The sequence below is a fragment of the Morone saxatilis genome, unplaced genomic scaffold (assembly GCF_004916995.1).
Source record: "Morone saxatilis isolate NCDOM2014 unplaced genomic scaffold, NCSU_SB_2.0 Contig2, whole genome shotgun sequence".
Classification (NCBI taxonomy): domain Eukaryota; kingdom Metazoa; phylum Chordata; class Actinopteri; family Moronidae; genus Morone; species Morone saxatilis.
The window spans coordinates 16,459,767-16,473,649 of NW_023339762.1; the positions used below are offsets into that span (position 1 = coordinate 16,459,767).

Consider the following 13,883-nt stretch of genomic DNA (forward strand, 5'->3'; position numbering starts at 1 on the left):
GTCTGTCGCGGAGCCCCTGCTGGTCTTCTTTCACCCACTTCGGCCTTGATAGTGATAGCAGGCCCTGCTCTGCTACTTTACATTTCATCAGCAAGCTGCTTCTGCTGGCTCCACATCTGTTATGGAAATTTACGCAGAGGGGGAAATGGAATGAAATGGAATATCATTTCAAATATTTTCACTTCTGAAACCGGGTTGATTTAGGCACTTGTAAAGGATTCAAAGACAGAGGTGATGAAATATGCTCATCCACTTTCACAGCCATATATTACCGTAATCTATCAATACATTCTTAGTGCCTGATAGCTTCAAATTTGGGACGTTTTAAGAAGTCAGCGCTTGTGATAAAATTCACAACCTCTGGCTGTGTGTCACAAACCCCGGAGGAGAAGCAAGCTTGATGAATTTAACTCCCCTGAACCTTAAGTTCAAAATGTCCCCTATCTCTGTTCAATAGTTTAATAAGATTTTAATTAGGCAATTAAAAGTCTTTGGAATAGCATATGGTCATAATTACTGCTGTATGGTTCACTCAGGGATGAATGAGCCATTAATTACTCTTAGCTGGGTCTGGGGATTGGACTTAAAATTGGTCGAACAGGAAAGAGAGGGTATTTCTTCTCAGTCAGCTAATCAGAAATACAGACATACGAATTTCCTATCAACTGGGGAACTGAATTGGGTTGCACCAGCCGTTACTGTCCATTACTGAGTTTTTGTGTAAAGTTCTTCTGAAGTTACAAACTACTTTCTTGTTTTAAACTGTAATTTACTGAATCAGGTTGCACACAAACTCAAGAAACCCACAATCATTATAAATCTTGTAGCTAGTAATGGCTTTAGTAATGTGTAAATCTGTGTATATGTTGCACGCTCAATCAAAAGTAATAAACATGTTAACAGAAAGTTTTACATATTAAACTTAGCTACCGATCCTAAGTTTAGTTACTAATTCAAATTTGCATAAATGGAGAAATCGATTACATACCTGGTTATGCTTACCTCGTTGATTTGGTGATTTAGTTTAATGTTATTGTCATAACGTTTTGAAATCTAAAGTATGCTGTTTTATATTTGTGACACTGAATTTGAAATCGTTCCAGTTTACAACATTACAAAACAGAATTTTAGAGGTGTCAGGGCTTACGCATCCACAATATTTTAGATTACATCTTTTACTTTTCAGTCTAACATTTCGTTAGTAAGTCAGTTTGGCTATGTAACAGTTACACCTGGAAGTTAGTTGTAGTAACAACTTATCTCTAGGTAAGAAGTAGTGTGTGTTTTTAATTAAGTGAGGCTCATGACACTTATGTTACAACTAGGCAAAGTTTCCTGAATGTTTTACACTGGACCTTTTAACAGGAATGATGAAATTAGTTGTTGTAATAGGAGCAATGTGAGAATACCTTAAGCTTCCTGTGATCGTGATTTTTCACTTTGACCCGATACCTGAGCTCCGTGACGGACGTGCTGTAATATCTTACTCATAGATAGATATCTTTAGATCTGGAAGAGTAGTTACGAAATAACCTGAGAGGCAGTAGGACCGATGCAGAGCTGCGTCAATGTGTACTCCCACACCACTCGCCCAGTGAATCAGCCACTCTGTCCTCATGTGCAGGCGTGTATCTCCAGTAAAGGCTCACCTGACATATGATGTCCTCCCCATCTCACATCTGCTCCTTCTCACATCTGAAAGTCCTTCAGTAGCGTGGAGGTGTTAAGGGGGGCAGGAGGAGAAGTACTGATCGCAGGGTGAAGGCCACATCTGGGAGCATGTGACCTGGGTTTTCCAGGGGTTATGACGTAGGTGGCCAGCGTGTATGTTTGTGTGCGTGTGTGTGTGTGTATACAGGTGGCTTCCTGAGATGACAGGCATGCCAATAGGTCGTATTTTTCAGTCAACACTTTTCCAGTCAACAGGCTGTGTGTGGAATCCAGGGAGCCTTGACCCCTCCTACTCTACTCGGATGGCAAATGCTAATGGTGGTGCCACCTGTTTCAGCAGTACGCAGTGCTGCTATTTATAATGCGAGTCTTATAAGCAGTGCTGTCATTGGACAGTCTTTGCCATTCAGTGATATATAATCAGAGTTTTATTGGATAGTATGAGCTGTACTACTGGAAATGACTGTTAAAGAGGGCTGGGAATTTCCCTGTTGTGGTTAAATATAAGCTTATTTCCTCTTTTTAGACATGCACTCTACTGTATGCCCAAAGCTCTTTTCTAGTACAATAAATGCTCATAACTTTTTATGAAAAAAGTTTAATGTTATAAATGTTAAGTATTCTCATTACAGCCACATGTGTTTATGAATCAGTTCTTTTGTTGTATGTAACTCACTCCCTATTCCCATCAGAGCTTCTTACTCCTTTATTTAATGGCATTTCCCCCTCCACAGCTAATTCTTTTACTTCATGGACTGTCAAAACTGTTGCTATTACTGATATGGATGATGGGCTAGTGAGCAGATGCCTATATACCATCAGTCAGAGAGTGACATTTCTGTGTGCCACTTATTTCCCAGCAAGAAGCATACGATATTTCAGTTTCCACTTGGGATGTCCCCCTCACTTTTCAGAACCCTGATTTGTCACCCCCACTTACACTTACAGTCCATGCATCATAATCCAGGTGAGGGAAGCTCTGAGTTGATAAAAATGTTGATACATTCTTCTTGGTCTTGGTGTTCAGTTATTATCTGCACTTACAGCAACATAAGCTTTGTGAGCAGTGGTGAGGCCTGTTGAACTTTATTGCCCCAGGTTTTGACTCTCAGGCCACTTGAAGGCAGCACTAATCCTCTGATTGATAGAGGTTGTTGGGGTTGGTCACAGCCTGACAGGAAACTCTGTGAACATTACTTAGGACTTGAAAAACTACTCATCCTCCACTACATGTTTTTGGTATATGTATATTCACATATTTTGATTTAAAGGTTACAATGTTATGTACCCTAATGTAATGACACTATTAAGAGACTAAAACTATTTCTTATGCTTATTTATAATTTAGGCCACATTTCTATGGTTTTGTTAGAATGCACAAAGCTTAAGTTCATTATTATGTTTTTTCGACTAGCTTAATATAAATGTATATAGATAAATAACATTAATTTAGTCTTGGTGAAGAACAACATACTCAATTGTGTCCTCCCACTAATAAAACCAAACCTATGGACTCTTTTTTTAATATAACCTGTGGGAAAGGTTTGACACCTGTAATGATTATAACAAAGTGTCCTGATAAGGCTGGCTGATATGTTGCTGGGGGGGCATATATAGAAAGAAAGATCAGGAAAAATTTAAGAGGAGATCATAGACAGAGAGATGGGAGAGTATCATCCATAGCCAGAGCACACTATCACGTCTATGTAGGGAGTGAAAGGGATGATTCAGTTTATGCATCATGCAGGAGAGAGCAGTGAAGTGCAGAGTTGCATATAGATTTCTGTGCTGTCAGAGGGGCCCTTGTTCTCTCACTCACGCTGAGTCGAGCTCTCTCTGCGTACCTCAGTTGGATTCAGCTTGATGCATGCCGTCTCTTTTTCTGACTGTCACACAAACCCAGAATTAATCTTAACTTCACTGTTTCTTGGTCAAGTGGTGTGTCTCACTTTGAATTGTTCCACACAAAGGAGCCTAATGATGCTTATGGCCACCCTCGTTGTCTATTACATGTTACAGTCCACTGACATCACATATGCTGGTCCAAACAATTGACCTAGCCTGGAGTTTCAAAAGCAGAGGCCTCTCATAACCTCGTCTGCTTTTGTCATTATGATCATTAAGAGTCACAGTCTTGCTGCTGTAGGCTGAAATTCTTCAATGTCTAGTCATCGTCACTATATTTCCTTTCATAGCTTTTACAAATCTGCACAGTGCATCAGTATGCACCAATGGTAATGGGATGGATTTTGATCTATTTGTTCTGCTGTTGACACCATTTTTTAATTTTAAAAGACTTTAAATGAAACAACTTATTTCGAACAACTTGATATTTCCCTCGCTTCACTGTTATTCCTGCTTCTGAAAACTAAATTGACAGAATAGAGTGTGCGCCTGTATCTTTCAAATTCGAGTCTTGAGTGTGTCTGTACTGCGGTAGAAATAACCCTCTTTGTGTCTTGTTCTCTGGCCTTTATCAAGGCCTTCCTGCTCCTCCAAATGTCATCTTTCCAGCTCAGATTTGGAGATGTCTGTGTTTGCAGCAAGTGTCAGACTGCTTATTGACTAAGAGTCAGGAGCCTCTTGATAGAAAACAGGAATAGCTTCACTCACTACCTTTTGCTATTGATTGCCATACCTCACATGAAACTGAATCTCCTGTTGGTTGCGTTTAATGAGGAGCTCCCTGTGGCAACTGTAATGGAGCGTTTGCAGTTGTAACTGGGATGTGTGTATTGAGTTTCCCTTCACGTCTCACTACGTTCAGTTAATCAGCATCACTGAATTGCCCCATAATTCCATTATTGGTATAAGAGTTTTCTTGTGGCTTTAATGTTTTCTTTCTTTTTCTTTCTGTTGTAGCCATTGTGGATAAGGAGTTAGCCAGTGTCAACCTTTAAATGGCAAAAAAAAGAGTTAAATTCCAGTAATCTGTATTGATTTGGGGCACACCTAACAGCAAGCCTATGCAAATATTTAACCAGTTTCCTTTGGCTTTGGACACTTCTATCTCAATAAATTCCTCATTGCAACTGAGAGCAGGCAGAAATAAATCCTTATGTGACCTGTAGGAATCAAAACAGTGTAAATTGTATACACACCACTTCTCAGTAATTTAACTGAAGTTCATCCAAGGAAGACTGTGGGACAGATATTCCGGTAATTCTTGTAACATGAGCTGTTATATGGGTGTCACACCTTTTCATTGTCTTTAAGCTTAAACAAAAAATTCTAAGAAACTTCTGCATTCTTTTCTTTCCTTTTCACAATAGAGCTGGTACGAACAGTTCAGATATGGAGATTACAGCTTTAGGAGTGTACCGTTGTTTGTCAGTAGCTGACGCTATCAAATTAACCTGACCTAAGCATTGTGCTCAAACACGCCCTGTAGCAAAGCTCATTCATGTAGTATTCTGTTAATGATCACTACAGTGGTATCACTTGCTCAACCCTCTGAAGAGAAACTGAAAGCAATACCACCTCAGATCTGTAGTGTGGAGTAAAAAGGTCAGTTGAGCCAAACAGATAGAGAAAGTGACTTTGTTTTTTTCCTGTGGCACTTTCAAATTTCAAATATAATGTGATGTGATGGTTGTGTTGCCAGATGTTTGGTTTTGTTAAGATAAAGAATGCTCTCAGTGACACGGAAAGACATTTTTTTTTACTTTGTGCCCTTAGTAGTATTGCAGGTGTTGCTGTAGAGTATGATGCGGAAATTTTACCGATTATAAAGAATTAGAGTGGCAACTAACAGTAATTTTCATTATCGATCCATTGATATATTACTATTAATTGATTAATTAATTGTTTAGTCCTATGGAATGTCAGAGAATAGTGAAAAATATTAGTTATATTTAAGTTTCAAATGTTTGTATTGTTTGTTTTGGCTGGTTCAAAGATGATTTACTATTGCATATGACAAAGAAAAGCAGCAGATTCTCACAATTAAGAAGCTTGAATCAGAGAATTTTGCTCTTAAACAATTAATGGATTATCAAAATAGTTGCTGATACATTTTTTTGTTAGTCGACTAATCAATTGGTCCACTTTCCTTCCAGATAAAAAAAGGACCACACAAGCTTGCTTATGCAAAGCCATAATTTGAATGTTGTTCCTTCATCTTTGCAGATCGCAGCTGAGACCCTGCGGTGACGTGTACGCATGGAGGCTGATCGGTGGAGACTTTCTGTCTTGTTCTGAGATCACAGATCGTCATTTCAAACCAGCATCATCTTCTGCAGGCCCAAAGGAAATCCCTGACTTCACGACAGAGCATAGGACTTCCATTCAAGGAGCCTGGAGCTGCAGGAAGAGAGAGGGAGAGAAAATAAACACGGCCTAAAAAAAGACGCTCTTCATGAATTCCCCAAAAACCTGAAAGGCAAATACTGCAAGTTGGCTGGCGGTCCTGAGGAGGCATGTGGACAATGAGTATGGCTTGGCTCTGTCTCTCAGCCTACACCGTCCTCTTCATTGGTTGCTTTCATACGGCTGTCACGGAAAATGATGTCACTCCACGCCTCACCTTCTCTTACAGTAAGTTTTATTAACTTCTACTACGGTGTGGGTTGTTTCATGCACGGTAACATGCAGTATTAAGTCCTGATCTTTTCCAACATCACATTTATACATCACTGATTAATTTTAGTGCATGGTAGCAGACTCATCGGGTTGTTATTTGTCAGTGAAGAAAGGATGATGTGAGCTTTGGGGGTGCATGGGGCTCCAGTTGGGGCTTTGTAAGATCCTTTTGCATGAACAGCAGCACTTGGCAGACTGTTAATAAACAGTCAAAAAGAGCAGGGCTATTGCTTTTGCTCTGTATAGTAGAGCTGCTGCGAGCTCACAGCTGGGCAGATCTTATAACTTGTATATCCCAGACAACAGAAACAGAAACAGCAGCTGTTTTCTGTTAAACTATTTACTATTTAGCACTGTACTTCTTGATTATAACAGAGTGCACCTACTCTCACATCCTGCCTACAGGCCTGTCTATGTAATTCCCAGTGGTGTCCCTGTTCATTAACTCTGTGAATTGAAAAAAAAAAATCAATACACTTCATATGTGTCCTTTGTAAGGGCTAAAGGGATTTGGATGGGTGAAATGGTGTTTGTCTTCGCCATAATGATTTAAAATCCATGTAAATCCGCACTGTGAATGGCAGCTCCATCGGGGTGGCTCTGTCGAGTACCTACAGGTCAGACATAATTACAAAATGAACAGGCCTATTGTGCTACGATTTACTGAGGGCAGTCTGACATAGTCTCATAAGCACTGCAAGTCATTGCTCTTATATAATCGGTACTTTTTCTGTTTGCTTGCAGAATGTCATACAATCCATCCAGCTTAGAAACATAACAAATATGCTTGTCATATTTCACCCTTAAAATATGTTGGGGATATTGTTAAATAAGCCTTTTGTGCAGCATGATTTGCTATGGCCACTAGTGCCATGTAGTGATTTTATCATCACTTATGCAATTACTCAAATGATCTACTAGTGCACTTGAGATGACAAGTTTGATTTAAACATTTATTGTGCCTTAGTATTTCTATGGACAATTAAACAAAATGATGGATTATGAGATCAATGCAGGCTTTCAATGATTGAACTGCAGTTAGTGATTCACGTTCAGGCATCGTTAGAGTCTTAATGTCAGGAAAGATTGTGTTGATAGATCTCTCTTAGTAATCTATTATAGACATGGATAGCATTTCCAGTATGAGCCTTATTTCGCATCAGGCAAGCTTTCAAATAGGTCAGTCATCTTGCCTGTCTGAGCCTGTACCTTCCCTCACGTAGGACCTCTATACCAACAGGTAATCTCTCTCACCTGCCAGCCTCAACAAAGCTCACAGCTCAGGCCTGGTAGAGCGTTTCACAACAACACACACCATCAATCACTCACTGAAAAGACGCTTCACACTCACACTTCTCCCTGTTTTGATAGAAAGATTTGCTTTTAGGGCGTGCAGCCAGTGTTAAATACCACAATAAAACATACAAAACCCACATGTCAGAAGCCAGGAGAACTAAACTGTAAAGTATTTGTGTGCTATGGATGCGGTATGACTGAGGCCAAGCAGGGACAGGTGTCTTTTCTATCTTGTGTCTATTTTAATAATACTTTCAGAGTTAACCAGAGTTATCCTCAGTCATCAGTTTGTTTTGTAATAGCATTTGCATGTTGCTGTAACTTTAACAACATTAATGAGCTCTCCGTGAGGGGTCATGCAGGAAATAACACAGCTTTAACAACAGAGGTAGTTACGATCCACAATTAGACTTAACAAGGAGTACATTTATCAGGTCCTTCTGACCTACCTTGGCATGGTTAAGGGCTCATAGTGACTTTATATTTAATGTGAATAATGTTATCTAAAAAGACTGAAGTCCCTGACAGATTATCATGATGATGTTTCAAAGACCAGTAGCTTGTTTTTTTGCAAAAAAACAAGCTTCATCCTCCTGATAAAGGTTAGCAGGGCCTGGTGATAGAATTTGTCTTGCTGTGGTAATGTCGGTTCTGCTACACTGACATTTTTCAGCCTCCCGCAGAAGGGCTTTGTCACATTGTGTTTACTGTATCAAAGCAGAATACAGAGCTGTGGGCCTCAGGGACCTGAACTTTATACAGCAGAAAAGGCCTGATCTCGTCATGGTTTCTGGTCCTCTCTGTCCTATCTGGATGCCAGTTAGCTTGACGGTTTGCAAGCCATAACCTAGTATAGGCGGGCTAGAGCTGCTTGGCTGCTTCTCATCCGGTAACATTTTCATAGACCAACTTCCTCTTCTTCTTCTGTCTTGCCCTCTCTGTCCCCTGGTCCCCGCCTCTGCCTTAATGAAGAGGGTAATCTGCCATGAATAATGAATGGGGATTTGTATGTGTTATGGTGTGAACACTTGTCTGGTTCTCATTATGCGCCTATCAGGACGGATCATGGGTTCAGGGAGTAGAGCCTGCATCTGCTTTTCTCTCCGCCTTTGTTCCAGGCTTTAATGCAGACCATGCTGAATGGCTTAGTGTGTTGGAACACTATTTAAAGGCACACCTATAAGCCGTTTATGTTCCCTGTCTTTGCCTGTTGATCTGTTTAGCCCTCTGTCAGACATCATGTGTGTGGATAGACGTGCTTTAATTTTATTCAGGGGCCATGCCCACAGCCACACTGGGAGTAAAGCATTTTTAATTATTTAAAAGCTGCCATGTCTATATCAGTCGAATCAACCACTCTCAAGTAATTCAAAATGACAGCAGTGTCAAGTGAGATAACAGCTTTTTAATACTGTATTGGTGCCCCATAGCTGAACAGCAGTTCTTAATGGCATGAATGCCTGAACACACTCCAGTTGCCTTGTTAAAGTCCATGAGATTACACTGATGCTTAAAGTCATGGCAACTGTTAGGAGGATTATTTTTGTTGACTTAGTTCATATTGCATGTTTTTATTAATTTAATTAAATCAAAGTATTCAAATTATGTTGAACATAAGAAGCTCAGACTGCTCACTTCTGTGAAGCTATAATCAGTATTTTCTTAAGATGTGTTCTGACTTTATAGATGAAACATAGATTGTCTGTTGATTGACTAATCAATTAATCAATTAATCATTTCAGAAAACAGTTAAGTAGATTGCATTGAAATGAGAAATACAGCTGCATTAGATTTTTTAATTGTCCTCCTGTTCTATAGATTCAAGTATAGTTTAGGTGATTTATTTGAATTTAAATATACAGCAGTAAATACAAAAGGTGGTGCTTTTAAGATGATGTAGTATGTGTAGTGATTATTTTCAATCTATAATGAACTGATGACTGATCATTGATCCTGATATTTCCGATCAGAGGTCGCCTTTGACTTTCTCGCTGTTTGTCATGTTGAGGATCATAAAAATGACGCGTCATTTAAATTTTATTTTTAATGATAATGAAACACAAATTTTCCAACCGAGCTATTACTATGTTACTATTGTTATGTTAGGAAAACATAACAGTGGAAAGCCGCCTCATTTATATCACAAGAAGTCATTAACAAACAATGAAACTACGAGCCAACAACCACAAACTTCCTCCACCCAAGTCAAACTCACAACATTTTATAAAGCAACTCATTTAAAAGTAACCTTTGACCTAGCTCTTGTGAAGTGTGAACATGCACAGCTTCGGACACTTACCTGCTGTGACATTTTGCGATAGCTAGGCTATGTAGCGATGTAGCCTAGCAGTGCGATGCCTAAAGCTAGTTAGACAACAAGGCCATGCATGTGAGATCAAAGACAAGACTACTCATCAGTAGCTAATTGATTTGCACACTTTCTGGAAGGGGGGTCTACATGTGCTGATTGACAGTGCTGCATGCGAGTTACTTAATGTTAGTTAATGGTAGCTCACACTCAGTGTTAATCTGTCAAAAAGACGGACAGACTTCAGATTTTTCTGTCATTGTTTAAAAATACTTAGGCAACAATAGAGAATATTCAACGTGTTGTTGATATGTATGACACCTTCTCTGTGCAATCCACCAGGGAGCGGGATATAAATCAAACTCAGCAGAAACACACCCTTAAAACACCCTTTAACACTGTCATTGCGTCGCACGTTCATTTTGATGGTGTTGCGAGGACACCGCAACTGTGTCTCTGCTCCTACTGTAAATACACAGCATGGAGTCAGACCAGTCAGGTCAGAGTGCTGCTGTACAGTCAGAAACATGTCATAACCTCATGTACTCTCTTTGTTCTTGATGTTCCAGCGCTGTTCTGAGGAAGGGGTCACAGTGAGGTCCTGATGAACCAGCAGCTGGTTTACATTATTGTGGTTAATCTGGGGTGTTGCTCCCTGACCAACAGATTGCCATGTTAACCTTTTTCATGGGAAAGGGTCCTTTAGGGCTCTTTCACAAACTACAGGTTTAATAGAGTTGGATAAAGGTGTTTTATTTAAATGTTAACAGATTAACTAGGTTCGATCCCCCAATAAATTGCACCACCAAAGACTGTTATTTCTCATCCCTGCTGTGTGAATACGTAATGCACATACTTTATCTCTACACTTTACAATTTCCTTGGCATTTACAGGATTTGCAGCATTTACAGTATGACTTTCCAGCCTCTGTTTCCTGAAGCCGTGTTCAAAATTGCCACCAATCTCAGCATCAGCATGGTGCAGTGGAGGCAATATCCTGCTAACAAGATGCAACCCCACAAGTTACCAATGCAAACAGCAGGCTCACAGCTTGTCTAATGAATCTCCTGGTGAATTGGCCCTCTTGGCCTGTTGTCTTAATGCATTCCAGATGCTTCAGTCACTGTCCTTCAGCTTCCCAGGTCTACTCTCCCACACAATTACCCATTCAGCAGCAGCTCCTAATAGCTAGTTTAAAATTACATGGGATAATTTAGTTAGTGCTGCAGTGTGGCCTGTTTTCTGTCTTGATGTCGCCAGACAATGCAACAGTAGTGGGAGTTCTGGCGTTGCTTTGACACTGACCCAGTGGGACTCCTGTTCACACTATGGTTTCCTGTCACAGCGGTCATTGCTTCACTCGCAGCAGAGGGTCTTAATCACTTTTTCTCTAAGCAATTGGATTTACGAGGGTTCATCTGTTCTATCCCGAGCAAAGTCCTTGAACAAGTACAGAAGGTAGATGAAGACAAAGAAAAGGGATTTGTCCCTGGAGTCTCTTTGCTCTGTCTGAGTAGGTTCTTCCTTACTTCTCTAAAGTATAATTTCTCTCGTGTCTTTATTTTCAGCACACTTATTCTAACATTGAGGGCATCCTAGCTCGACTGTCAATCCTTGCTCTTTTAAACAAACAATTGAAATAAATTGCATCACAGTTTCCCATCTCTGACATCAGGGATATATTTTACCTTCTCTGTTGTCTGTTGTCACTTCTTGCCTATAAGATGGATAATGATACCTTTCTGTATTCTAGTAGCACAAAATGGAATAAATTCCTTTAATTAAAGAGAAATCAGATCCTGCTAACTTCAAGTCAAAGGCTAAACAATTTTGATCAATGTCAAACAACCATTATCTTTTAGATTTTTTTTGTGGTGTTTGTAATACGTTTTACTTTAGTAATACTTGTTGATTCATACGTTTGAATAATGTGAATAAACCAAACCAACTCATAACATATATCTTAATGTTATTTTCAGATTTCAGTCCTATCATGTTGCGTCAATGATTGCAGACCAATAATTATCACAATATAAACAATATTTAAAATATATCTTTAGAGATGGAAATGTAGGTCATGTTTATGGTGTTATGGCTATTCTTTAAATAAAGCATACAAAGTATGATCTTGTATTTCTGTAAGGCTTATTTAGTCATCCATGGATGTTGTATGCAACATTCACATACAGCAGTATGCAAAGGCTCGAATGAGTGTCTCTTCATCCCTGTTTGAGACACAGTTACACATTCCTGAGTTCTGGGGCAACAAACAGATAGTGTGTTGCGACAATGGGTCTTATCATGTTCTTGGATGTTCAGTGAAGTCCCAACATCTTGCTGTTTACTTGGACATAGTTGTAGTTACAAACAGGTTTATTCATATAATAGCCTCTTGAACAGGTTGTGTATGGTCAAAGAGTCATGTAAATTCTTAATAAATGGGGCATCTGGCGTCCCTTAAAGATGACCCATCATGAGGCTATTGCTTGCCCCTTATCTCAGTAAAGAGAGGCAGCCATTTTTTCTGGGTCATCTACTGGTAAACTATGACCAGGACAGATGAAATTACAAACTACTTAGACATCATTTTGGGACTTAAGTCAGGAGATGATTTTAATGTTGACAATAAGCCTTGTTTCTTACTTTGCAAAGACAAGTTTACTAATGAACAGAGAGTTTGCTGCAGTGTAATTTGTAATTATACACAGTCTATTTTTTGTGACAGTGTTTTTTTGTAGTTATGGAAAAAGTAAACAAGAACGGGTGCTTTAAATGAGGTATGCAATCAGCCGATCTCCTGAAAAAACAGCTGTAAGAGCTGATAAAGACAGCCCACTCATAAGGGAGGGCACAGTCAGCCTAGTTGCCCTACAAAAGAAGGCATTTAGATCTCTGTCACCAAAGGACAAATTACTCCACAGTTCCCCTCTAGAGGGGATGTTCCACACTTTTAATTATCCATGTACTTTTTTTGGACACAGACTCATCAGGAAATCAGCTGGAAAAATGTAGGATTCCTTTAAGCCCAATATAATTAATTTCCCCCTCTAAATAGATTAGCAATCCAGTTGAGGCGAGTATTTCAATCCATTTAGCGGTGTCATTTGCAGAAATTACTTTTAATTACATAATAATGGCAATGATCTCGTATTGCTTACAGCTGCCAGTGGTTGAACCACTGAGTGTGCTGTTCATGCACTTCTATAAAGGGTCACCGAGGTGCTCTAAACCAGACAAAGCTGCTCTCTCTCTGGATCAGAGGTCTGGTAATGGTGATACAGTGTAAAGTTATCCAGCTCTGCCTGCTGGTTTACTCTTTGGGTAGTGTTTTCATTTTGCAGTTAAAGGGTCATATAACTACCTCCTTGATATGTGAGCTGTGTTTTCATCATCAGTCAGCAGAGACAACAAAGTGGAGCAGAGTGTACCTATATCTTAAGTTACATTATGTGAAAAAAGTTTTTTAGATACCCACCTCTGAAAGTTGTATTGCCTCCCAAATACAATGGAGGTTTGTGGCATTCAGAGAATTTTAGAATTAAGTAATACGTATTTTCTTTCATAGGGACTTTCTGTAGAAAGTAGTTCCAGTGAAAAATGTTGACTGAGCTCTGTGGATTGTCCAAAGTAAAGGGCCATTGTTCCTGGAAACCCAGGTTTCTGTTGAGTTTTTCAATTGTCATTTTTAAATGCTGCACCAAATAATACAATTCATTCACCTCCACTGCATTGGGGTAAAGGAGGATATCTTAAAACCTCAGCAGAAAAAAAAATATTCCAAAAGATATTCCCCTATTTCATGTTTTGTTGAAAAGTGCCATACAAATTCAAATACAACCATTTAGTGACCCCTTTAGCCCTTTTTTCTACTCCTTCTCAAAGGCCTGTCTACTGTGGCTTTGGACAAGCATCTCCAATGAATAAATGTAAATGCAATCCTGCATTATCTATGTCTACACTAATCTTATTCAAGGTTTCCTTTCATCCTGTCACCGCTTTCTGGTTAATTGGTCTTTTTGTAATTGG

The 13,883-nt window shown here is 39.4% G+C and overlaps 1 protein-coding gene across 1 annotated transcript in view; it reads left to right on the top strand.

Annotated features, from left to right (window-relative positions):
- Positions 1 to 13,883, top strand: part of sema4ba (sema domain, immunoglobulin domain (Ig), transmembrane domain (TM) and short cytoplasmic domain, (semaphorin) 4Ba) — a 41,505-nt gene that overhangs the window by 12,351 nt on the left and 15,271 nt on the right. Inside the window, exon 2 of the mRNA XM_035664943.1 lies at positions 5,800 to 6,207. Coding sequence (XP_035520836.1) covers positions 6,090 to 6,207 — 118 coding nt within the window. The 5' untranslated portion in view covers positions 5,800 to 6,089. The remainder of the gene's footprint in view (positions 1 to 5,799; positions 6,208 to 13,883) is intronic.